Below are 27,521 nucleotides of genomic sequence, written 5' to 3'. Positions count from 1 at the left end.
ATGGCATCTAAACACATTAACTTTGACAGCCTTAATTACAAGGTAATGGAATAATATTACGCTTTGCCCTGAAGGTTTGATGTGGAAATGAAAGTCTTATATAAACAAAGCGAAAACTACTTTCAATTCATAGTGCTTCCACATTGTCTCATATTTAAGAGTTACTTCAAATTTAGGGCAGCACTAGACAAATAAACAAATAAATACAGAGAGGGGAAAAAAGAGTGCAAATAAACCAGTTTCCTCACTGTGTCCTATGTTGCTTCTAATGTCAATAACATCTTCATATTTACTCAAGAGCTGTTCAGAGTAAACATCTTAAGTCTTTGCACATCCCAAATGCTAAGTGAAACCAGGACTTCACACGCTGCCCCCTGCTGGTGTGAGAAAGTCCTGAGTTGTTCCTTGAAAGAAGTAATAAGTCAGCTCCAGAAGTTGAACTCAGCTTAACTGAACAGTTGGAGCAGCAGTTGGTCTTTGTTTTGCAGCGTTGCTCTGAAGGCGTCGGAGTGGAACGCAAGTAACTGTCAGGTGACTCAAAGTGCAGAGGCAGGGAACAAGGCCATAAATCACTCATAAAGGAATATTACACAGTCAATGAATGATGCATATGGAGATGAAAGGTGGGAGGCCCTGGCAGATGGCATCCAAAAGTCACATACTCTACCTCTGTTTTTCTCTTTCCTTTCCTTTCTCTCTCCTGTCACTCTTCGTTTCTTATGTATATCCAAGTCTCCCAATAAACCCAGCAATCCCCAGGAGCGGATTCGGCCCCTCACCAGTTTGGATCACCCACAGAGCCCCTTTTACGACCCTTCTGGTGGCCCCATCACACCCCTCGGGCGAGTGGTAGTGGAGAGAATCGCAAGAAAGGTGATTTTAAAAGCTTTTTTTTCTTGCATAATTATAGTATTTACACCCGTCCTGAAAGTCCTAAGAATCAAATTACATTAATTTTATCAAAGCTTTTTTTTTAAAGAAATTAAAACTTTGCTCAGCATACTTTTATACTGTTACAAATATATAAATGCTATTATTTTGCACTCCATATTAATCAATAAACCCTAAAAAGTATGATTGTTTCCACATTAAACATTAAAATATTAAAATAAAAATAATTTGTTTTAAATTTTGCAATATTCGGTTTTTTTTTTTTTTTTAGTTTTATATTCATCAAAGACTTCTAAAGAAGAATATAGTGTTTAAAAAAACTAAAAAATCAACAAACATTTTTTTTTTATTATTTCTATTTTAAAATTTTTATGTTTTGAAATTCTTGGATGGTATTATGTTTTCCCCATTAAATATTATACAATATTACTGTTTTGTTTGTTTTTTGTACTTTGTTTATCAAAGAATCCTAAAAAAGGTATCATGGTTTGCACATTAAATATTAAAATATATTAACATAGATATTGTTTATTTTAAAATTCACAATATTACTGTTTTTTTTTTTTTTTTTACTTTATATTCATCAAAGAATCCTAAAAAAATGTATAATAGTTTCCCAATTAAATTAAATATTAAAATATATATTTTTCAATTATTCAGGTTTATTTTATATTTTACAATATTACTTTTTTTGTACTTCATATTCATCAAAGAATGCTACAAAAGGTATCCTGGATCCATATTAAATATTAAAATACATGATAATATAAAAAATGTATTTAAAATTCGTAACATAACTTTTTTTTTTTTTACTTTATATTCTTCAGAGAATCCCAAAAAAGTATAATAGTTTCTAAATTAAATATTAAAATATATTAAAATAGAAAAAATCTTAAAATTTCACAATATTACAGTTTTTTTTTTACTTTATATTCATCAAAGAATCCTAGAAATGGTATTCTGTTTTCCATATTAAATATAAAAATGCATGGTAATATAAATAATTTATTTAAAATTTGCAATATTACTGTTTTTTTCCTTTATATTCATCAATGAATCCTAAAAAAAGGTATGATGGTTTTCACAACAAATATTAAAAAATATGAAAATCTGTTGAACCAGAAAGAATTTATTTAAAATGTCACAATATTACTGTTTTTTGTTGTTGTTGTTTTTTTTTTTTACTTTATATTCATCAAAGAATCCTAAAAGTTATCATGGATTCCAGATGAAATATTAAAATATATTAAAATAGAAAAAAAATATTTTAAATTTCACAATATTACTGTTTTTTTTTTACTTTATATTTATCAAAGAAGCCAAAAACAGGTATCATGGTTTTCACATTAAATATTAAAATATATTAAAATAGAAATACTTTATTTTAAGTTGTACAAAATTACTGCTTTTACTGCATTAAATTGTGTACGTATACTGGATATTAAATAGCTTTTTCCCTCTATTTTTACATTTAGAATACCTTTGCCATCATCTAAATTTCACATAATTTGCAAATTAAACTGTCCTAAACTTGTACAATAGAAATTTGTTAAAAAAAAATTTAAATGTACAAATTTTTAATCTTTAACACTAATAATTTAATAACAATGTAATCTTTAGCGTATCTTAAAATTATTATAAATTTTTTATGCTGCAAATTAAAATGTTGTGATTATATATTTAATTTTTTTTTTTTTTTTTATAAAATAATACAACATTAAGTATATTGGCCACTTGTCAGTTATTGCCCATAACATTGAGCGTGTGTTTTGGGGAATTTTTGTCCTGTTTTTCCTGTTTTTAGTTTAGCATTCAGTATGAACAGCTGTGTTGTTTAATACAGCTACTGACCCTGAATTGAGTCATAAAAGTCCATTTGCTAAACAAACGAAAACAATCGCTTACAAAAATGTGTCAAACCAAGCGGTCGTGAAACACGAAAGCTCAGCAACGCTCACAACACATCTGTTATCCTTCAAATGACAGTGTTTGGAGGATTGTGTTCGAAAATAATCCATTCTGGAACTTATCGACAAGAACCAGAACTCTTAATATTCCACACCAGATGTTTCATCTCCGTCTCCCAGCTGGGAAGAATCTCATCTCTAGGCTTTTGAGTGGGGTAAAGCGTGGGATTGCCTTGAGCCAGCTAGTTTACAATCATCTGCCCTCAGAGAATCATTTTTTTTCGTGCGGGGCTTAGCGTGATAGTGATCAGATGGCAAATGGTGGATCTTATCAGGCGCTGTGATGGTGATCCATGTTCTTCCAATCTGCAGGGAGAGCAGTGCAATACCGTGCCCGACACCTTAGACGATATCGTCGCTGATATTGCTCAGGAGGAGAAGGAGGAAGGTGCGTATGGCTACGCTATCTTATCCAATTTGTAGCACCTCATTTAAAAACATAGCCACCGGACAGTTTAATGAACAAGGCGGCCCGCAGGTATCTTGGAGTAAACCTCCCAATGTCCCTTCTGTCACGGTTAAGTCAAACAACAGGAAGATGAAGAAGAACAATATGCTTTACCATGGTGCACTTCAATTATGTTTGTTGGCTAATGCACTCTGCTAGATAATTACCTGTGGTTTCCCTCCACTTTCTTCTGAGTTTCAGGAGCGCAAAGATGAGGACTGGAATGAACAAAAGCTTTGCTGCTTTTAAAACTTAAGAGTGTCATTTCTATGCTACTAGCAGCTGTTAGTCCTGCTCTGAACTCAACCAGTGTTGCTCTCAGGCTGGTCAGGGAATGTTTTGATAGCACCACCGAGCCACAGAATAATAAAAAGACATAATAATAATAAAAGACACGGACAGAAAGATAAAAATACAAAGACAGAAAGATAAAAAAGATGCTAAATACGTACTGTACCTCAGGTTAATTTGTAGATGAGTTTGCTTCTTCAACAGAGCAGATTTGAAAAAATTTAGACATCACTTGCTCACTAATGGATCCTCTACAGTGAATGGATGCTGTCAGAATGAGAGTCCAAACAGCTGATAAAAACATCCAATCCATCAATTAATCTGTCATTTTTCTGATAAATACGAGTCCTCTATCCATAATATTGCTCCAGGGAAAATGTTGTCTTGTCTAAATCAGAAGCGAAATATGACTAGATCAAGCAGTGTTTACAAGCAAAAACAGTCCAAAACCATTCAAAATAAATATGTTAGTGGATTTTAATCTGAGAGGACAACAGGGGATGGACTTTTTTAATGGATAAAGCGATGGATTAGATTATTTCATCTAAAAGTAACGGTATAAACTTAAATGTATAGTTCACCCAAAAATAAAAATTACCCCATGATTTCCTCACCTCAATCTTTCTGATGAATACAATCAAAGTTTTATTAAAAACTGCGTCCTGGCTGTTCCAAGCTTTATAATGGTAGTGAATGGCTGTTGGGATTTTAAAGCCCAAAAAAACTGCATCCATCCATCATAAAAAGTACTTCACATGGGTTTGGGGGATTAATAAAGGCCTTCTGAAGTGAATCAATGCATTTGTACAAGAAAAATATCCATGTTTAAAATTTTATAAACCGTAATCTTTTGGCTCTGACTGTCAAATGCGGATGATGTAGGATTTAGACTTAAAATAAGCTCCGTCTATTCATCATAAAAAGTTCTCCACATGACTTTGGGGGGTTAAAGGAACACTCCACTTTTTTTGGAAATAGGCTCATTCTCCAACTTCCAGCCGAGTTAATAGGTTGAGTTTGACCGTTTTGTAATCCATTCACCCGTTCTCCTGTTCTGGCGATATCACTTTTAGCATAGCTTAGCATAGATCATTGAATCCTATGAGACCAATATAGCATCACGTTCAAAAATGTCCAACGAGTTTCGATATTTGTCCTATTTAAAACTTGACTCTTCTGTAGAAAATGTAAAGCTGCGATTTTCTAGGCCGATAAGATTAGGAACTTCACTCCCATTCCGGTGTAATAGTCTAGGAAGTTTGCTGCTGTAATATGGAAGCAGCAAGTGCAGTAATATCACACAGCGCCTGAAATTAGTTCCCACTAGGTAACATCCAATGTGACAAGCTTTTTGAAATTGTGACTGAATTTCAGGCGCTGCGTGATATTACTGCACCTGCTGCGTCCATATTACGGCAGCAAACTCCCCCCGAGTTAATAAGCTGAGTTTTACCGTTTTGAAATCCATTCAGCCGTTCTCCTGTTCTGGTGATATCACTTTTAGCATAGCTTAGCATAGATCATTGAATCCTATTAGACCAATATAGCATTGTGTTCAAAAATGACCAACGATATTTGTCCTATTTAAAACTTGACTCTTCTGTAGTTATATCGTGTACAGTCGTGGCCAAAAGTTTTGAGAATTACGTAAATATTGGAAATTGGAAAAGTTGCTGCTTAAGTTTTTATAATAGCAATTTGCATATACTCCAGAATGTTATGAAGAGTGATCAGATGAATTGCATAGTCCTTCTTTGCCTTGAAAATTAACTTAATCCCGAAAAAAACTTTCCACTGCATTGTTAAGAAGGCTTCAGGGCGTCCAAGAAAGTCCAGCAAGCGCCAGGATCGTCTCCTAAAGAGGATTCAGCTGCGGGATCGGAGTGCCACCAGTGCAGAGCTTGCTCAGGAATGGCAGCAGGCAGGTGTGAGCGCATCTGCACGCACAGTGAGGCCAAGACTTTTGGAAGATGGCCTGGTGTCAAGAAGGGCAGCAAAGAAGCCACTTCTCTCCAAAAAAAAACATCAGGGACAGATTGATCTTCTGCTAAAAGTATGGCGAATGGACTGCTGAGGACTGGGGCAAAGTCATATTCTCCGATGAAGCCTCTTTCCGATTGTTTGGGGCATCTGGAAAAAGGCTTGTTCGGAGAAGAAAAGATGAGCGCTACCATCAGTCCTGTGTCATGCCAACAGTAAAGCATCCTGAGACCATTCATGTGTGGGGTTGCTTCTCATCCAAGGGAGTGGGCTCACTCACAATTTTGCCCAAAAACACAGCCATGAATAAAGAATGGTACCAAAACACCCTCCAACAGCAACTTCTTCCAACAATCCAACAACAGTTTGGTGAAGAACAATGCATTTTCCAGCACGATGGAGCACCGTGCCATAAGGCAAAAGTGATAACTAAGTGGCTCGGGGACCAAAACGTTGAAATTTTGGGTCCATGGCCTGGAAACTCCCCAGATCTTAATCCCATTGAGAACTTGTGGTCAATCCTCAAGAGGCGGGTGGACAAATAAAAACCCACTAATTCTGACAAACTCCAAGAAGTGATTATGAAAGAATGGATTGCTATCAGTCAGGATTTGGCCCAGAAGTTGATTGAGAGCATGCCCAGTCGAATTGCAGAGGTCCTGAAAAAGAAGGGCCAACACTGCAAATACTGACTCTTTGCATAAATGTCATGTAATTGTCGTTAAAAGCCTTTGAAACGTATGAAGTGCTTGTAATTGTATTTCAGTACATCACAGAAACAACTGAAACAAAGATCTAAAAGCAGTTGAGCAGCAAACTTTGTGAAAACTAATATTTGTGTCATTCTCAAAACTTTTGGCCACGACTGTACTAAGACTGCGATTTTCTAGGCCGATAAGATTAGGGACTTTACTCCCATTCCGGTGTAATAGTCAAGGAAGTTTGCTGCCGTAATATGGACGCAGCAAGTGCAGTAATATCACGCAGCTTTACATTTTCCACCGGTCTTAGTACACAATATGACTACAGAAGAGTCAAGTTTTAAATAGGACAAATATCGAAACTCGTTGGTCATTTTTGAACGCAATGCTATATTGGTCTCATAGGATTCAATGATCTATGCTAAGCTATGCTAAAAGTGATATTGCCAGAACAGAAGAACTGCTGAATGGATTTCAAAACGGTAAAACTTAACTTATTAACTTGGGGGGGACTTGGAAAATTAGCCTATTTCCAAAAAAAGTGGAGTGTTTCTTTAATAAAGGCCTTCTGAAGTGAATCGAAGCCAATCTCGAGAGAGTGGCGTTCCAGCGGATGACGTAGGATTTAGAAGTAAAACCTTAGACTTAGGACGTAGGCGAATGCGGTGACAAACGCGAAGCAAAACAAAACACCGGTCATGAATTAGAAGACCAAGATAAGGATTTGTGAAGAAAAATGTTGGAGGATTTCGATGTAAGCCAAGAGGAGACTAGTTGTCCTTTGCTGTAAACAAAACTTGGCTCTCGTGAGACTAGCATATTAGTGTCACACTGGTAACTGGAGCTCACATCATATTGACACATTAACACGAAATAACTTACATTTAAAATTGTGTTAGCTAATGAATGTATCACGGCTGAACAACCACCATGTAGAACAGGGCAGCACTGGGACAAAATTTAAGGCCGCAAAGTCTCACGCTCATCCAGGCTGACCCATACACCCACAAAAAAAACTATTCTGAAACCACGGACAACCCTATTTCTTTGCATGACCATAACATTAGCTTAGGCTGGGGCCATGCAAAATAATTAAAGGTTCTCTCTTGAGCTGCACCTTCACTCCCATTTTCCTTTTCAGTCTTCATTTTCCATGATATCTCTCTGCATATCACTTTGTATGTTTACTTTTTTTCACAAATTTTCTTGTACCTGTCACTTTTCCCATCAGCCATCAATGATGAAGATGTCTCCATCTTGTTGCAAAACAACCACCTGATTGTATTTCTGAATTCCCTAAATGTCAAAATTAGTTCAGTAATAATTACGTCATGACAATATCTTTACAGAAAAATCCTAATACTAAACATGTAATTGCATTATCATATCAAAAATATTTTTGATTAGGTTGATTAGAATCTGTTTTAATTTACAACAATAGTGTTACTACAGATTTCATGTATTTGTACTTTTTATGATGGATCGATGCACTTTATTGGACTTCAGAATCTCAACACCCATTCACTGCCATTATAAAGCTTGGAAGAGCCAAGACATTTTTTAATTTAACTCTGATTGTATTCGTCTGAAAGAAGAAAATCATATAAATACCTAGGATGGCTTGAGGTTGAGTAAATCATGGTGTAATTTTCATTTTTGGATGAACTGTCCCTTTAAAATATCTTAATGATGGATTTATTTCTCACAAACATGCAGCTTTTTACTTTCACAGTCATTTGGATCACTTGTGTTTTAAAATCTATTTCTGGTGGCACTTATTCACAGCAGAGGATCCACTGGTGAGCAAGTCATGTAATGCTAAATTGTTCTAAACACATCTACATCTTGAATGGATGAATACACATTTAATTTTTTTGGTATACTGTTTCTTTAAGGAAAGCTTTACTGCAAAGTGTTACTGCTTTTCATGAAGCGTGCAATGTCCTCTAATGAGTCAATCCACTCACATTTCCACAGCAGACAACACTCCAGAGACGTGCATCTACTCAAACTGGTCTCCGTGGTCAGCCTGCAGCTCCTCCACCTGCGATAAGGGTCGACGGATGAGGCAAAGGATGCTAAAAGCGCAGCTGGACCCCAACGTGCCCTGCCTGCACACCCAAGACTTTGAGCCCTGCATGGGGCCGGGCTGCAGCGAGGAGGGTGAGCTAGATAACGCTGGTCTCCAGCTCTCCAGTGCATATAAAACCCTTTGAGGCTGACGGATTTAGGGATCGCTATCTCAGAGCGTGCCAGGAAGGAAGGTGCGTAGAATAAGGGGGAAAAAAATAGAGGAAGAAGGAATAAAAATGTTGTGCAGAAAAGCATGCATGAAAAGCTGAGTGGAGCAGGTAATTAATTAGAGAAATGCAAGGCCTCTGTTTTCAAGGTTGCGAAAACCTTCTCCGACCTTAAACTGCTTCTGTGGAGTTTTATGCCTGCAATCTGCTCGAGCAGACCAAGGTATCGATTCCCTCGTTGGAGAGGTAGACGCTATAAACCATAACCATAAACTATATATCGTGGTTTATCGTTTACAAGAATCAATACGACATTTGCGCTTTGGTAGGTTGACCATTTGGGTCGGAGTGTAAAATCTTTGTAAGTTAAACTGCAAATAATGTTTTCTCTTGAGTGGCTGTCTTTTCTTAGATCTATATCTGCGCAACTATAAGGACTGCGCAATCAAATTCAAATCACAATCGCTGTATGGCCTTCTCTGACCATGAAAAGCTGTAATTTAATTAAGTAAATGTAATCTCTATGTGCTGTGGATTCTAAATAGGCATTATTCACCAGTGTGGCAGAAATAGGTCTTTTTAATTTTTCCACCAAAATAGAGGTAGCATTTTAATGTTTAAGGAACCGCTGTGGGTACAATTATATTTTATGTATAAAGTATTTTAAAATGCTCAATATACTCCAAAATTTCTTGTAAAATAATGAACTACTGAATAAAAAAATTGCAATTTTAGAATATTTTAAGATATGCAAAATATCCATAGAATATGAAAGACTATTGTATAAAATATTGTCATTTCACAATATTTTAAAATATTTTAATTTTAATATTAAAAATGTTCAAATGAAATATTCAGAATATTTCAGTGTTTTGGTATAATATGCTATTGTTTAAAATTTTTAGAATTTATTTTTAGAATATGAAATACTATTGTAAAAAATATTGTAATTTTACAGTATTTTTTAAATATTATATTATATTATTATATTATATTAAAAATGTTCTAAATATTCTGAATATTCCAATGTTTTCAGTGTAATATGATAAAATAAATTTTAAAATTGCAACTTTAGAAAATGTTAAACTATATAAAATATTTTTGTTTACAGAATATGAAAAACTTTATTTTAAAATATTTTAATTTTATATTATATTAAAAATGTTCTAAATATGTAGAGTATTCATTAGTTTCAGTGTATAATAAAATAGTCTATTGTTTAAAATATTGTACTTTTAGAATATGAAATACTATTGCATACAAATATTCTAATTTTAGATTATACAAAAATTCTGCTATAATTTTACAATATTTTAAAATATTTTAATTTTAAATTAAATTAAAAAATTTCTAAATATTAAGAATATTCCAATGTCTATGGTATAATACACTATTTTTATTAATTATTTTAAATATTGTACATTTAGAATATGAAATACCATTGTATAAAAATATTAAAATGTTATATTATACTAAAATGTTCTAAATATTCAGAATATTCTAGTGTTTTCAGTATAATATGATGAACTAATGAAAAAAAGCAATTATAGAATATCTTAAAATTTACTAAAAAAATTCTTGATAAAATATGCAAGAACTATTGTTTAAAAATATTGACGACATTTTAAAATATTTTAATTTTAGATTATATCAAAATGTTCTAAATATATAGCATATTCATATGTTTCTGGTATAATATACTATTGTTTAAAATATTGTACTTTTAGAATATGAAATAATATTGTATGAAAAATTCAAATTTTAGATTATACTAAAATGCTGTAAATATTCAGAATATTTCTACTATACTAAATATATTTATATATTATAGAATATGAAATACTAATGTATAAAATATTGTAATTTTACGATATTTTAAAATGTTAATGTTAGATTATATTAAAAATGTTCTAAATATTCAGAATATTGCAGTGTTTTCAGTGTAATATAATGTACTACTAAATATAAAAATGCAATTTTTAGAATAATTTTAAATATGCTAAATATTTTTTCAATAGAATATGAAAGACTATTGTATTAGAAATTATTGTAATTTTACAATATTTTAAAATATTTTTGATTATACTAAACATTTTCTAAATATTCAGAATAATCCAATGTTTCTGGTGTAATATATTATTATTTAAACTATTGTACTTTTAGAATTTGAAATAATATTGTATCAAAACATTCTAACTTTCGATTATAATAAAATGTTCTATATATTCAGATTATTCTGCATTCAGTGTAATTTGATGAACTACTAAATAAACTAATCGCAATTGTTGGTATTTTAAAATATACAAAATATTAACTTCTTCGATAAAATATGAAAGACTATTGTATTCTTTAAATATTTAAAAATATTGTAATTTTAGATTATATTAAAAATATTTAGAATATTTAGAATAGTCCAATGTTTCTGTTATAATGTACTATTGTTTAGAATATGAAATACTATTGTATAAAAATATTCAAATTTTAAATTATACTAAAATGTTCTAAATATTCAGAATATTCCTCTGTGGTCATTGTAATATAATCAACTACTGAATAAAAAATTGCAATTTTAAAATATCTTAAAATCTACAAAATATTTGTGTTTTCGATAGAATAAAAAACTATTGTATAAAATATTATAATTGTACAATATTTTAATATATTTTAATGTGAGATTATATTAAAATTTTTCTAAATATTCAGAACATCATAATATCCAGTGTTTCTGGTATAATATACTATTGTTTTACATTATGAAATATGAAAAATATTCCAATTTTAGATTGTACTGAAAATTGGTAAAATATGATATACTTCAATATAAAATATTATAGATTTGAAATATTCTAAATATTAAATTGTTCCATTTATGTAAGATTGAAAAACTAAACTGTTTTTTAGTCTGTTTATTTTGGGTCAACTAGAAATGGTCTGAATTTTATACTTTCAAAGAAAACAAGCATTAAAGAGTAACTTTTATATATAAGCAACTCTTTCTTGTGACATGATTTAGGAGATAAAAGGCTTGCTTACTAGTTTATAGTTTTTGCTGTTTTCGTTTGAATTCATCTTGTTCTTTTAATCTTGATATTAAAGCAACACATATGTGAGATGTTTTAACTTATTGCAGTTCAAAAATAACCACGATAAGATTCTTAGACCAAACTGTGCAGCGCTTGTGACTCTTCTCTCCACCATGGTGACTTTCTTTCCTTGTTTTCCTCTGTCTGTCAGTGTATCTGCATCAACCCATCCATCAGCCTCATCTGTAGCTCTCCATCCTCTGATCCGTCTGTTTTTCCACATCACGTCTTCATTCTGTCAGCTCTGACGTGAGGCTTTTAAAGATGTTTCTCGCCAGCACTCGCTATTGATTAATAGAACCTGCGTGGCTTCGCGTGGACTCTCTTTTGTTTTTAATTAATGGGCCGTTAAGGGCCCGCATTGATTGATAATCCAGCATCCCGTTGACAGGCCGACACCGGGGCCTCTGGGGGCCCCATCAGGGCCACGTTTATTTACAGCTCTTATTAATGATTCACTTAGTTCTGCTTTATTAGGTAGTGCTCGCTGCTGCTCCCAAATGGGGTCTGCAATTCTGCACTGGAGACAAATCTATGGAGAGTCGCCCCAAGTTCATCCATCCCGTCTGATAACAAATCTATTTACAAGCTCTGCCTTAGAGATAATTGCAACGGCGGAGGTGAGATAAAGCATGGCTGGATCAGTCAATTTGATCACATCTGTCAGCACTTTATAAGGGGAGAAAGGTGGAAGATATGAAAGATGAACTGGAGAGCACGGCAGCATTGAAAAAGGATAGAGGAGGATTGTAATCTTGCAGTCTGCCGTACATAAAGAGAGAGGATTCTGGGAGCAGGTCACTGCATTGAATTGCTTTGTATAGCCAAGAGGGAATATCTCACATATGTGTTCTTTATCATAATAAAAGCTATTCGCCACAGGAGGCTGTTTGTAAAGCATGGCCAGCAAAATGAAAGACAGCAGTTTCAATAACAAATTCAGTTGTTATTAATAATAATTATAAAGCCTAAAATAAATTCTATAATTAAATTTCAAATTATATTAAAAATGTGTTTGGTATAATATGGTATACTTTTGTATAAAACATTGTAATTTTAGAATATTTTAAAATATTCGGAATATTAATATGTTTCGATAGTAAATGAAATATATGTTGTATAAATTACTATAAAATACAACATGTACAAATATATTATTTTGAAAACATAGTTCATTAGCCTTTTGCAAACTTAACACATGTAATAACTGTACACATATAATAAGTGATTTATTGTTATTGAATTTGTGTTTTGTATATTTAATAATAATAATAATAATAAATGTTGGTTTATTATTATTAAATTGAAAAAAAAAAATTATAATTATAATATATTAATATATTTACACTTAATTATAATAGTGTAAAATTTAATAATAATCACAGTAAACAATTGTAAACAAAATTATTATTAATAAATTCTACACATTAAATATTACTTTTAATGTTAAACATAGTATTGTTAAATTACTTTTGTTAATTATAATATTATATCATTTAATAATTATCACAGTAACCAATTTTGTCGCAAGTATTATTTATTATTATTTCACACATTAAATATGACTTTTGATGTTAATCATATTGTTACAATTATTATTATTATCATTATTATTATTATTCTTATTGTTATTCAATTCTATAGATGAAATATTAAAATTATGTTGTTTATAATATTGTATAATTTACAACAACAACTATAATAATAATAATACAATTTTCTGTTGAATGTTACTTTTAATGTCAATCATATTGTTGTTAAATTACTTTTGAGGTTAATTATAATATTGTATAATTTAATAATCACAGTAAACTATTTTGTGGCACGTAATATATATATAATATATAATTATTTTATATAGTTTATAGTTTATTATTATATAAATAATAATAATAAACTATTTTGGTCAAGTTATTATTAATATTAGTCAATTATAGATGAAATATTAAAATGATGTTATTTATAATATTGTGTTTACAACAACAACAACAACAACAATAATAATAATAATGATTATTATTATTATTATTATTATTATAGTTTATTATAGATATAGACATATTATGTTTAGTAATATTAATAATAATAATAATAATAATATTTTCTATCTATTTATTATTATTATTATTATTATGAAATTGAACAAATTAAATATTACATTTGATGTTAATTATAATATTGCATAATTTAGTAATAATCACAGTAAATTATTTGTGGCAAGTAATATAGTTTATTATTATTGTTAATAATAAATTATATACATTAAATATTACTTTTAATGTTAATCATAATGTTGTTGAAATTATTATAATGAAATTGAACTAATTAAATATTACATTTGATGTTAATTATAATATAATATTGTACAATTTTATAATAATCACAGTAAAAACATTTGTGCAAAGTAATATAGTTTATTAATAATAATAATAAATTCTACACGTTAAATATTACTTTTGATGTTAATCATAATGTTGTTGAAATAATAATAATAATAATAATAATTATTATTATTATTATTATTATTATTATGAAATTGAACTAACTAAACATTACATTTGATGTTAATTATAATATTGTATTATTTAATAATAATCACAGTGAACTATTTTGTGGCAAGTAATATAGTTTATTAATAATAATAATAATAATAATAAATTCTACACCTTAAATATTACTTTTGATGTTAATCATAATGCTGTTGAAATTATTATTATTATTCTGAAATTAAATTAATTAAATATTACATTTGATGTTAATTATAATATTGTGTAATTTAGTAATAATCACAGTAAACAGTTTTGTGGCAAGTAATGTAGTTTATTATTATTATTAATAAATTCTATGCATTAAATATTACTTCTGATGTTAATCATAATGATGTTGATTTTTATTATTATTACTACTACTGTTATGACAGTTAAAAATGTTAAAACAGTACTGAAGTTTGCATGTATGCTGGACATCTATTGGCTCATACATTTCAAAACAATTAAATTAAACAAATACATTTTTGTCAAATAACTCTTACATAGACACAGCTGTATCCATTCACTCATCACCAGATCTCAGAGTATACTTTCAGGAAAGTTTTGTGCCATACAGTACCTCATTAGCATATGACTGTGTTCTCTTCCCTAGAGGCGTCTACGTGTATGATGTCCGAGTGGATCAACTGGTCTCCGTGCAGTGCTTCATGCGGAATGGGCATGAGGTCCAGAGAGAGATACGTCAAGCAGTTCCCAGAGGACGGCTCCAGCTGCACGCTGCCCACCGAGGAGACAGAGAAGTGTGTGGTCAACGATGACTGTTGTAAGTTATAGATATTCAGTACAAATATTTAGTCAAATAACTATCCTAAAGTCTGTACCGATACTGTTAGACACATGTTTATGTGTGTTTCAGCACCCAGTAGCTGTGTGGTGACCGAGTGGGCTGAGTGGGAGCCCTGCAGCGTGAGCTGTGGAGTGGGGATGAGGAGGAGAGAGCGCATGATGAAGATGGAGGCCTCGGATGGCTCGCCCTGTCGAGCGCAGCTGGTGGAGGCAGAGAAGTGCATGATGCCGGAGTGCAGTAAGTATGAAGCCACAAAATGTCAATTCAGTCAATTCAATCCAACAGCCCCTCTTGGGCCAGGCAAGACGCCCTGCTTCACCAAGCTTGATTCATTACCAGAATTCCTCTTTGCTGCTAGTCGATTTCTAATTAGACCTGCTTGTCACTTGCCCCGGGTAGAGCTGCTCCAGCCGTTCAGAAGGTCTTATTTAAATTGAGGCATCAAATTCACACTTGGGGTTTTGTAGCTAGTCATTGCTAAGACTTAATTTTGCTCCATCGTTTGTTTTGAACACAAGGCATAGCAAAGCAGGTCATAAACGCTCTGTAAAGTAATGTGTAGTCACTAAATATCATCTTTATTTGCAAAACGGCTTTCAAATTTGTATGCAGAAGTAGACTGAGAAAACCAGTATGCATCATAGCAAAATTGTATTTGTTTGTTTGTATGTTTGTTTTTTTAATTACATTTTGTTACATTACATTGTTTACTACATAATCGTTGTATGATTTAACATCAACAAAATAATAATAATAATAATAATAATAATAATGGGAATTTATGTATTTATTTATTACATTCTGCACATTCAGTATTACATTTGATGTTAATTATAGTGTTGTATAATGTAACAACAACAAAATAATAATAATAATAATAATAATAATAATAATAATAATGGAAATTTATTTATTTATTGCATTCTGCACATTAAGTATTACATTTGATGTTATAGTGTTGTATATTTGTTGTTAATGCACTACATCATGTGGACTGCAAGTATATATGCACTATAAATCTAAATCAGACTACAGATGTAGTATGCTCTATATACCATTTATGAAGTAGCAGTAGCTATTCATTACTTTATGTCATAACGTTATGTCAACCCTGTGTGTGTAGACGCAGTGGTGTGTATGCTGTCTCCGTGGTCAGACTGGGGAGAGTGCAGCGTGTCTTGCGGTGTGGGCATGCGGTCCCGTCAACGCATGCTGAAGACGCCCGTAGAGCCCAGCCTGTGTCCAGATGAACTCGAGCAGGTTGAAAAGTGCATGCTTCCTGAATGCCGTGAGTAACACACACAAAGACTTCTTGTTTTCATGTAAAGCTATTTATAAATACTACACTGTAAAAAGTTTTCACCAGATTCAACTTAAAAACGTCTAGGTTACGAAGGTAACCCTCGTTCCCTGAAGGAGGGAACGGAGACGTTACATATGGGAACTCGCTTGAGAGTCCAATCATCTCTGAGCCTTATTCAACAGGCCAATGAAAATTGGCGAGTGGCATTTGCATGCCAAGCCACGCCCCGTACATACAGGTATATAAGATGGCGGCATGCAGCCAGTCATTCAGGTTTTTGCTGAGGAGCCGGACGAGCCGGCGTCAACACGACGCAAGGGTCGTGGCAGGGGATGTAACGTCTCCGTTCCCTCCTTCAGGGAACGAGGGTTACCTTCGTAACCTAGACGTTCCCCTTCAGTCGTTTCACTACGACGTTACATATGGGAACAGACCCATGGAACAGGCCACGACCCTGACGCCGCATTACGCACAACCCCACGTGCTGACAGGCGGACGTGTCAGCAGATGGAAATTGTAACGTAACCTTCCCAACGCCCTGGGGGCCAGTAGAGGGGGCCCCACAGGGATGCCAGATGTACTGAAGCATGGGTTGGGGGGCGGAGCACATGAGATCTTTACATGTGGAAATGAGAATAATTCAATATATCCATAAAGCTTTTTAGGGATACACGAGGGAAACAGCGGTCTTCTCTGCTGTAAATATTGGAAAATATAGCCACAACCTGCGGGGCGAAGGAGACCCAGGCAGGATCACAGTCAGGGACTACTCCGCATCTAGGCCTGACTGCGGGGCATGGAGAACCCAGGGTTTGCCGGAGGGAACATTCTGGGAATATGGCGCACGGATCCACGTGGGAATGGCGCAGCAAGCCAACACCAGCTGTCCTCCCGCTCACCTGAAGTCTATGTTAAGACACGGGTGAAAACGGCCTCTACGTGAAGGTTGTAGAACCTAGCAAAGGTATTAGGTGTCGCCCAGCTGGCAGTTCTACAGATATCTGCTAGTGAGGCGCCATGAGCCAACGCATCTGACGCGTCCCGTCCAGGAGCCAGACATGCAGGTTCCACAGGTCGGGGCGCGGGTGCCAAATTGTGCCCATTCCCTGAGAAAGAAGGTCCTTCCTCAAGGGAATCTTCCAGGGAGGGGCTGCCGCAAGGGAAATAAGTTCTGGAAACCATGTCCGGGTGGGCCAGTGTGGCGCAACCGGCAAGACCTTCTCCTCGTCCTCCCTGATCTTGCACAGGGTCTGTGCAAGGAGGCTCACTGGGGGAAAGGCGTACTTGGGCCCCGGAGGTCAGGGAGTAAAAGAGCTGGCAGTGGGAGGATTCGGGAGAGGCAAACAGATCTATCTGAGCCTGACCGAAATGACTCTAAATCAGCTGGACTGACTCGGGGTGGAGTTGCCATTCTCCAGGGTGGGTGGACTGCCGTGAGAGCTGATCCGCTGCACGGTTGAGTTCCCCTGGTATGTGAATGGCACGTAGTGATTTCAGCCACGTTTGACTCCAGAGGAGTAGACGGCGGGTGAGTTGTGACATGCGAGGGGAGTGGAGACCGCCCTGGCGATTGATATACGCCACAGTCGCAGTGTTGTCGGAGCAGAACTGCACAACATCGATCGTAAGTGACGAAGGGCCAGGAGCACAGCCAACAACTCGAGGCAATTGATATGACACTGCAGTCGAGGTCCTGTCCACGAGCCTGATGCTGCTTGCCCGTTGCAAACAGCACCCCAACCCGTGGTGGAGGCATCCGTGTAGACCACGATGTGCCTGGACACCTGTCCCAGGGGCACTCCGGCCCGAAGGAAGGCAGGGTCTGACCACGGGCTGAATATGCGGCGACACTGCGGGGAAATGCCAATCCGGAGTGTGCCACGGTGCCATGCCCGTCTCGGGACTCGATCATGTAACCAGCGCTGAAGCGGTCTCAAATGAAGCAAGCCCAGCGGCGTAACCGCGGCCGCAGCTGCCATATGCCCCAGGAGCCTCTGAAATGTTTTGAGAGGGACCGCTGTCTTGTGTCTGAATAAGTCCAGACACTTCAGCACTGACTGCGCGCATTCGAGGCGGGCTGTCATATTGACCGAGTCCAGCTCCACACCGAGAAAAGAGTTCCTCTGCACTGGGGAGAGTTTGCTCTTCTCTCGGTTGACCTGAAGGCTCAGATGGCTGAGGTGCTGGAGCACCAGGTCCCTCTGTTCGCACAACAGATCTCGCGAGTGAGCTATGAGAAGCCAGTCGTCGAGATAGTTGAGAATGCGAAAGCCTGACTGCCAAAGAGGGGTCAGGGCTGCCTCCGCGAACTTCGTGAAGACGCGGGGAGAGAGGGACAGGCCAAATGGAAGCACTTTGTAATGATACGCTCGACCTTAGATGGCAAACCGAAGAAAGGGTCTGTGACGAGGAAGGATCGAGACCTGAAAGTACGCGTCCTTCAGGCCGATGGCTGCAAACCAATTCTGGGGACGAATGCACGTTAGCATGGGCTTTGTCATGAGCATCTTGAACGGCAGCCTGAGAAGGGACTGATTCAGAGCTCTGAGGTCCAGGATGGGTCTTAACCCACCGCTCTTTTTGGGCACGATGAAGTAGAGACTGTAGAACCCTGACTTAATCTCGGCTGGAGGGACAGGCTCGATTGCATCCTTCGCCAGTAGGACTGCAACCTCCGCACGCAGGACAGCGGCATGCGTGTCCGAATGGACAGGAGTGAAAAGGACGCCTAGTCGAGACGTACCGTCCATATCAACCACCGCGAAGGGCTGGGAAGCTGAAGCCAGGTCCCCAACCGGTTCGCCAGTGGTATCAAGGGAACGTTGACCGATGTGACCGCGGTGGGGCAGCCTGGGGGGGGGGGGGTTAGTTCGTTAGTTCTTGGCCAGTCCCTGAGAGGCGGTTGGCGCCGCTCTCCTGCGGCCAGCTCTGTGCCGGGCTGCCAGCCTGGCATCATGAGCCTCAGCGGGTGTTAGAGCTGGAGGTGTTTTTGCAGCCGCAGGGGGCGCCCTCGGCGACGAGCAGGCGGAGGTGGGGCCACCGGTGGCGGGATGGAAGCTTCGCGGCGGGCAGGATGTGTTTGATGGCCTCCGTCTGCTTCTGGACTGCCGAGAACTGCTGGGCGAAGTCCTCGACAGTGTCGCCGAATAGGCCGCTCTGGGAGATGGGAGCGTCGAGAAAGCGAGCTTTGTCGGCGTCTTCCATCTGCACCAGATTGAGCCACAGGTGTCGCTCCTGGACCACAGCCGTGGCCATCACCTGACCAAGAGACCGCGCCGTGACCTTCGTCGCCCGTAGAGTTCCTACGTAACGTCTTGGTCAGGACAACCCTCATGCAGCTGTTTCAACGCCTGGGCCTGATAGACTTGCAGGATAGCCATGGTGTGCAAGGCTGAGGCAGCCTGTCCAGCGGCATGATAAACGTGGCCCGCGAGAGCGGACGAGCGTTCACACGCCCTGGACGGGAGATGCGGCTGGTCCCGCCAGGTGGCAGCGCCACGCGGGCAGAGATGCACCGCGACAGCACGCTCGACCTGGGGGACCGACACATATCCCCGGGCTGCCCCGCCATCGAGGGTGGTGAGGGGAGAGGAGCTGGGGCGTGGGCGAGATAAAAAAGGCGTCCGCCATGTTTTAACCAGTTCCTCATGCACCTCCGGGAAGAATGGAACCAGGGTGAGTGCGGCAGAGCCGCGGGGGCCTTCCCCAGGAACCAATCGTCCAGCCTAGAAGGATCAGCCGAAGGCACTTGAGGTTCCTCCAAACCGATCCCCCTGGCGGCTCGGAGGAGCATAGCCGAGAGTTCAGCGTCCATCTCAGATGGAACAGCGACCGCAGCGGGGTGCTGGCCGGCCGAGATGTCAGCTTCACCCTTAGACTCTCCCTCTGATGCTGCGACAGACATCTCCTCCTCTGGTGGAGCGCCAAAGGAGACGCTCAGCCCGGCTGGCGGGGAAGTGTACTGCTCTGGCAGCTCAACGGGATCACGCAGAGATGGTCGCAGGGCTTGGGAAGGCGGCGGCACGTTCTGTACAGTAACCCACAAGTCCCCGTCGTGTCTCGCCACGGCGGCCGAAAAGCATTGTCGGCTCAACGACCTGCCGCGGGACGACGAGGGGAGCCGTCTTGCAAAAGAACGGCGGTGCTTCAGCGTGACCATGGTCATGCGTTCGCAATGAACGCATGAACCATCCGTGAACGCTGCCTCAGCATGTTCTCGGCCCAGACATGTAAGACAGCGTTCATGACCGTCCTGAGAGGTGAGGAAACTGCCACACCCAGAAGCGCACGGCCGGAAAACCATTCTGAAAAGAACGTTTTTCACAGAGAGACGGCTCCGAAGCAAAAATCTGAATGACTGGCTGCATGCCGCCATCTTATATACCCGTATGTACGGGTCGTGGCTTGGCATGCAAATGCCACTCGCCAGTTTTCATTGGCCTTTTGAATAAGGCTCAGAGATGATTGGACTCTCAAGCGAGTTCCCATATGTAACGTCGTAGTGAAACGACTGAAGGGGAACCTAAGTTCAGCAGCTGCCTTAAGTTTTTAAGTTAAATCAGCTTAAAACTACAAGTCATTTTAATTTATTACAATCAGAATGAGTTGATTTAACTTGTGAGTTTAAATGACTTAGGTTGATTTAACTTAACATTTTAAGGCAGCTGCTAAACTTAAGTTTTTAAGTTGAAACTGGTGAAAACTTTTTACAGTGTACAGATTGTTCCTAATGTGATTTACCAATTTAAGACATCTCTAAAAGGAGGTTTTTGCTCCATTTTTAATTCTTTCCATTCCTCCTCCAGCCACGGACTGCATGCTGTCAGAGTGGTCGGCATGGTCCGAGTGCAACAAGTCTTGCGGGAAGGGTCACATGATCCGCTCACGGATGGTCAAGCTAGAGCCTCAGTTTGGAGGCCTGCCCTGTCCTGAGACGGTCCAGAGGAAGAAATGCAAGATCCGCAAGTGCTCGAGAGGCTCCCGTGCCAGCGACAAGAGGAAGAGACAGGAAAATTCAGACAGGAGGAGAGCAAAACCGAGCAGGGAGTCTGTGGCAGAGGACAGCTCAGGTCCCGAATTATCTGGTATTTACTTATTGCAAAATTAGCTTTCTGTCAACAGATTCTTCCTGGAAGCAGGATTTATGTTAATTGCACATAGTTTGTGCAGCCGAATCTGACTTTAAAGTCAACTTTAAATTAAAATGGCTGCTTTTTTATGTTCCTGGTTTTACTTTGCATGATTTATCTGAGATAGTTATTGCAAAGAAGTCTTTGCAGTCTATCGTCATATGTAATAACATTTCTCGGCTGATTTCACATTGGTACAAAGATCCTAAAGGGACATGGTGATGGGGAAAAAATGAAATGGGAGGGAAAAAACATGCATTGTCTTGTGAAAATGTTGCATTCGCCTGAGAATATTTTACATTTTCTTGTAAAGCCTGTGTGTTTTCGTTTTCGCTTCTGTGTTTTCTGTTTTAGGCTTACTAATGCGTTTAAGTTAATTACTCATGGCACCTACACTACTGTTCAAAAGTTGTGTTGATTTTTATGCTCACCAAGACTGCATTTATTTGATAAAGAATACAGTAAAAACTGTATAGGGAAATATTATTAGAATTTAAAATAACTGTTTTCTATAGAAGCCTGTTTCTACCACTGAATAAAAAAAAAAGGTTAATGTGACTTTTTATTTTACAATTATGACTTTTTTTACAGAATTGCGTGATATTACCTCAAAATTCTGACTTTATTTCACAATTCAGATTTTTTTCTCTTAAATGCAAGTTTGTATTTCGCAATTCTAACTTTTTTATCACAAACGTGAGTTTGTATTTCGCAAATCAGGCTTTTTTTCTCGTAAATGCGAGTTTGTATTTCGCAATTCAGAATTTTTTCTCGTAAATACAAGTTTGTATTTCGCAATTCTGACATTTTTATCACAAACGCGAGTTTGTATTTCACAAATCTGACTTCTCGCAAATGCGTGTTTGCATTTTGCAATTCTGACTTTTCTCGCAAATGCGAGTTTGTATTTCCCAATTCAGAACTTTTTCTCTCAAATGCAAGCTTGTATTTTGCAATTCTGATGTTTTTCTTGCAAATGCGTGTTTGTGTTTAATTTTGCCTTTTTATTAGAATTGTAAGATATAAACTCACAATTGCGAGGTATAAAGTCCAATTTTGAGGGGGAAAAAAATGTTCTCAGAATTGCAAGTTTATATCTCACAGTTCTGACTTAATTTCTAGCTGCGTGTTATGAAGTCAGAATTTAGAAAAGAGTCAGATTTGCAAGTATATATCTCACAATTCTAAGAAAAAAGTCAGAATTGTGAGTTTGTGTCATGAACGATGAGATATAACAATTGCAAATTATAAAGTCAGAATTGTGAGATATAAACTCGCAAATCAGACTTTTTTTTCTCAGAACTGCGAGATGTAAACTCGCAGTTGTGAGAAAAAAAGTCGGAATTGTGAGATAAAATGTCGCAATTACCTTTTTTATTTTTTATTCAGTGGCAAAAATTAGCTTTCATACTTTTATATGTGAATGTCTTTTAAAATGTAATTTATTCCTGTGATGCAAAGCTGATTTTTCAGCATCGTTACTCCAGTCCTCAGTGTCACAGGATCCTTCAGAAATCTTTCTATGCTGATTTGGTTCTCCAAAAACATTTCTTATTATAATCAATGTTGAAAACCGTTGTGTATTTGAAATGAGAAATCTTTTGCATTATAAACATCTTTCCTGTCACTTCTAATCAATATAATGCATCCTTGCGTAATAGAAATGTAAATTTCTTAAAAATCTTTAAATCCTACTGACCCCAAATTTTGAATGATATTTGAACTGCATTCCAAATCAATAACTTATAAGGTGCCATAAGAATGAAGCTGCATCCTAACAAGGCAAAAATCTCCTTGTAAGCTACAAGGCAGCTTACTGTTTTGGAACAGAGCTAATATTTTTGCTATTGATCAAATTGCTCTCCTAAGCTCCCTGTAAATCTTCTGTATTGCTCTACTTGAATTGATCAATACATCCCATCTTTTAAAGATCTGCCACTCTGCGTAAGCCTGAGCATCTCTTACACACACAAACACACACATGATATTGTCAGCGTATGATGAAGTGATTCAGTCCGGCCACAGATGGTGATGTAGAGGATGTCCCAGGCTCATTGTACTAGAGAAGTCTCTATGGTCTTGCCGCTTATTCCTAACACACATGAACACACATGCTCATACATCACCTTTAACTGTGCTGTCCCCATCAGCTGTGTAGGACACTGGTCATCTTCATTCTTGACACTTTATCTTGGTCACCACCAGAAAACCTCCACCTTTCCCAGCTCCACCTATCTAGATCTGCTACGGGGGAATTTTCTGTATGTTATTTGGGGGTTATTTCATATTTCATGTATATATGCAGTACAGCCCAAAATTATTCATACCCCTGGCAAATTCTGACTTAAAGTTACTTTTATTCAGCCAGCAAGTTTTTTTTCCAAAAGATAAGATAATAAGACGGTGTACAAGAGGTATCATTGTGGAAAAAAATATTTCTCAGCTTTTATTTACATTTGAACAAAAAGTACCCTTTGCAAACTGTCACCGTCTATGGGAAAATCCAAAGTTCTATACCATTCCAAATAGTCCAAGCTGTTCTAAAGCATCCTAATTATCCTGATTCATTGGAAACAGCTGTTTCAACAGGTGAAAAACAGAAGCTCTCTGCTGTTGGTTTGTGGACAGTCGTGGTTAAGACAAAGGAGTTCACTAAGGATCTGCGGCTGCGCATTGTGGCTGCTCAGTCATAGGGCTGGGCGGTATATCGAGTTCTGGGGATATATCGATATGATTCCCCAACGCGATACGGGATTATCCAATATCGTTCATATCGATATGGCACATGCGCGTGCGCGTTCTGCGTGAAAACGAGGGTTTTAAATCGCCGCTAAAAAGCATTGACCCATGATACGAGCTACCCAATCACAAGTACTTTGCATCAGAACCTCTGCCGCAAATGTACAGTGAGGTCAGAGGAAAGCTTTCCTAACGGCTCGCAAAAGTGGCTCAGTTCGTACTAACAGCCGATTTATGGTCTAGCCCCGGGGTCGTAAACTGTGAGAGAAAAACGTTGATGGAAAACGCATTATGTTGGGGTTACGTCGCAAAATATTGTAAATATATCTCTTTATACTGTATTTTTATACATATTTATGTTTTAAACCATGAAGGTGAGCCAATGGATATCACACAAGCAACGTGAAAACTGCACAATGTTAAAGCGAAAGTAAAAACAGCGCTTCCAGCATCTGATGTGCACATACTCTCAGAGACCATGATAGACGAATATACTTCATATGCTGATATTACACAATAATTTACTTCCCTAATATTTCTCTTGTGCGCCGAACACAGTGGGGAAAATATTAAAAGAAACGTATTTTGTGTAGGCTAAGGTGGGTTGTTTTTGAAAGTCGATGTTTAAATTAAAGCTCTCAATTTCATTGATGACTGCAGTATTATAAGGGTTAAGAAAGTCTTAATTATGATTTCAGGTCGTCTTAAATTGGGGACTAAAAGGCAAGAATTGCGATGAAACTTTATAAGGCTATGCATTATATAAATATGAGCGTTGCACGTTTCAAAGTCAGCTGCGGAGCTGCTCAGTGAACCAGACCAGTCTGATAGCGCCTCCTGCTGGAAGAGAATCATCTGACATTTTTAATCAGCTCATAAATCGGCTGTTGTCAAAAAGATTAATGTAAAAAAAAAAAAAAAATCAATCCATGGTTTTAAGCTGCAAACACGTAGAGTTGTAAATGTGATGGATCGTCAAGATAATGTGTAATTTAAACAACTAAGGCAGTAAAATATATGTATATGTTAATTAATATAATACTTGATTGACAATATTTGTTTAAATTTATATAAGAATTGATACTTTTGACTCTTGAAGGCTGGAATGTGAATTTTATAATTTAAGAAATTTTTTTTTTGTTTTGTGAAACCTGCATCTGAATTGTAAATCATGCTTTTTACAGTCATTTTATTTATTTATTTATTTATTTTTGTTCAGGTCTTTAAAAAGCTATTCAAATGTCTAGAATTTAAGATAAAATATGCTGCAGATAACCTGGTCTCGTAAAAAACATAAATTTTTAAAATTTTAGTTTTTTAATTTATAATTGTCTGGACCTCGGCTGGTGAGCAGGGTTCATTACTGGACCACGAGCCATTTTAGTTGAAGACCCCTGGTCTATTTTTTTTTTCATGTAAATTTTTTTCATAATTTGAAATATGTTGTGCAGCTTGTAGTGTTAAGCAGGAGAAACAACCTGTACTGTATTTTATTTATCAAAGATTTTGTGCAGCTGTTTATTTGTAAACAGGGAGGGAAACCCCTGTGTTTTAATTATATTTTGCTCATAAACTGTTTAATAAAGTTTTAATAAAGGCTTTGACTCTTAAGTAACCATTTATGGAAAAATACCGGATATATATCGTATACCGTCATTCCTCCTAAAAATACCGAGATATGAATTTTTGCCCATATCGCCCAGCCCTACTCAGTCAGGAAAGGGCTATAAGACCATATCTAAATGTTTTGAAGTTCCAGTGGCTACAGAGCAAAGTAAAGTTAAAAAATACAAGACGTTCCGCACTGTAAAAAATCTCAGAGGACGTGGTCGAAAGCCAAAAGTAATACCTGTGCTGGCCAGGAGGATAGTGAGAGAGGTAAAAAAGAATCCAAGGATCACCACCAAGACCATCCTGATGAATCTGGGCTCTGCTGGTGGCAACATCTCAAGGCAGACAGTAGAACAGACACTGCACACCGCTGGGTTCCACGGACGCAGACCAAGGAGGACAACACTTTTCCAGATAGGGCACACAACAGCCTGCTTCTGGTCTTCTGTTTTATGGTCAGATGAAACAAAAATTGAATTGTTTGGCCACAATGATGTAGCCTTCATTTGGCATGAAAAAGGAGAAGCCTTCAAAACTAAGAACACCATCCCCACTGTCAAACATGGTGGTGGGAACCTAATGTTTTGGGGGTGTTTTTCAGCCGGTGGACCAGGGAACCACAGTAAACGGCACCATGAAAAAGGAGCAATACATCAAAATTCTCAACAACAACATCAGGCAGTCTGCAGAGAAACTTGGCCTTGGGCACCAGTGGACATTTCAGCATGACAACGACCCAAAACACACAGCAAAAGTGGTGAAGTGGTTAACAGACAAAACATTAACATTTTGCAGTGGCCCAGCCAGAGTCCTGACTTAAATCCAATTGAGAATCTGTGGAGGGAGCTAAAGATCAGGGTGATGGCAAGGAGACCCTCCAACCTGAAAGAGTTTGAGCTCATCGCTAAAGATGAATGGGCAAAAATACCATTGGAGACATGCAAAAAGCTGGTCAGCAATTATAGGAAAGCGTTTGCTGTAATAGCCAAAAAAGGTTGATTATTGAGAAGGGTATGAATAATTTTGGACATGCCACTTTTTGTTCAAATGTAAATAAAAGATGAGTAATATTTTTTTCCACAATGATGCCTCTTGTACATCATCTTATTATCTTTTAGGAGAAGCCTGTGTCATTTCTGGTCAAAAAAACTGGTTGAATAAAAGTAACTTTAATTCAGAATTTGCCAGGGTATGAATAATTTCGGGCTTGACTGTATGTGCAGCAGCAGTATTTCCTACATGTCAGAAATATATTGGTGAACTAAGGGCCAAAACCCCCCTTGATTTTCTTTTACTCTCTTCCAACAGCCTGTCTGCTACGCCCGTGGTCCAGCTGGACGGAGTGTACCAAGCTGTGCGGTGGGGGGATCCAAGAGCGTGTGATGAACATAAAGAAGAAAAGCAAATCCTCACAGCCCAACCACTGCAAAAACAAGAAGGAGATCCGCGCGTGCAACGTGCAACCATGCTAAAAGTGACTCTCTATCACTGTAATACACACACACACACACACCCCAACACACACTGACTCGGCCCTTAAAGAGGCTTGAATAGGGCAGAAACAGCGTAGTTTTAACCCAAGGTTTCCAGAAGCGGGACCGGCGTGGGGTGTGTGTTCCAGTTACAGCTTGTAGGCTTTTAGAGTAACACACACGTGGACCAGGCCTGTTATCCGTGATTAGTTTTAGATGCCTTCTTAGCGGGCGTATATACTGTATCAATGTATAACCGACACTTTTCAGTACCAACTTCACTAAAAACATCAGTGTGCACTTCTTTTTTTTTTTTTTTACAATAATTAC

General features: G+C 37.4%; 1 protein-coding gene across 1 annotated transcript; it reads left to right on the top strand.

The window, feature by feature from the left end:
- On the top strand, positions 1 to 27,486 carry LOC141301370 (spondin-1-like). Its single transcript, XM_073831611.1, has 9 exons — positions 1 to 42; positions 733 to 873; positions 3,171 to 3,246; positions 8,256 to 8,441; positions 14,743 to 14,913; positions 15,007 to 15,174; positions 16,061 to 16,225; positions 21,046 to 21,324; positions 27,028 to 27,486. Exons 1-9 carry the CDS (start codon positions 1 to 3, stop codon positions 27,189 to 27,191), a joined length of 1,392 nt encoding a protein of 463 aa, XP_073687712.1. The 3' UTR covers positions 27,192 to 27,486.
- Positions 27,487 to 27,521: the final 35 nt, after the last annotated feature.

Source organism: Garra rufa, chromosome 25 (assembly GCF_049309525.1).
Source record: "Garra rufa chromosome 25, GarRuf1.0, whole genome shotgun sequence".
In the NCBI taxonomy this organism is placed as follows: domain Eukaryota; kingdom Metazoa; phylum Chordata; class Actinopteri; order Cypriniformes; family Cyprinidae; genus Garra; species Garra rufa.
The sequence above is the reverse complement of the archived record's forward strand: the minus strand, read 5'-3'. Positions and strand labels throughout refer to the sequence as shown.

What these genes read in the sequence shown, in the direction of transcription:
- LOC141301370 (XM_073831611.1), top strand. Translation starts at nt 1, where the DNA reads ATGGCATCTAAACACATTAACTTTGACAGCCTTAATTACAAG. An exon ending in TGGAGAGAATCGCAAGAAAG is followed by an intron (nt 874 to 3,170) that starts GTGATTTTAAAA and finishes TCCAATCTGCAG; the next exon opens with GGAGAGCAGTGCAATACCGT. An exon ending in GCCGGGCTGCAGCGAGGAGG is followed by an intron (nt 8,442 to 14,742) that starts GTGAGCTAGATA and finishes TCTCTTCCCTAG; the next exon opens with AGGCGTCTACGTGTATGATG.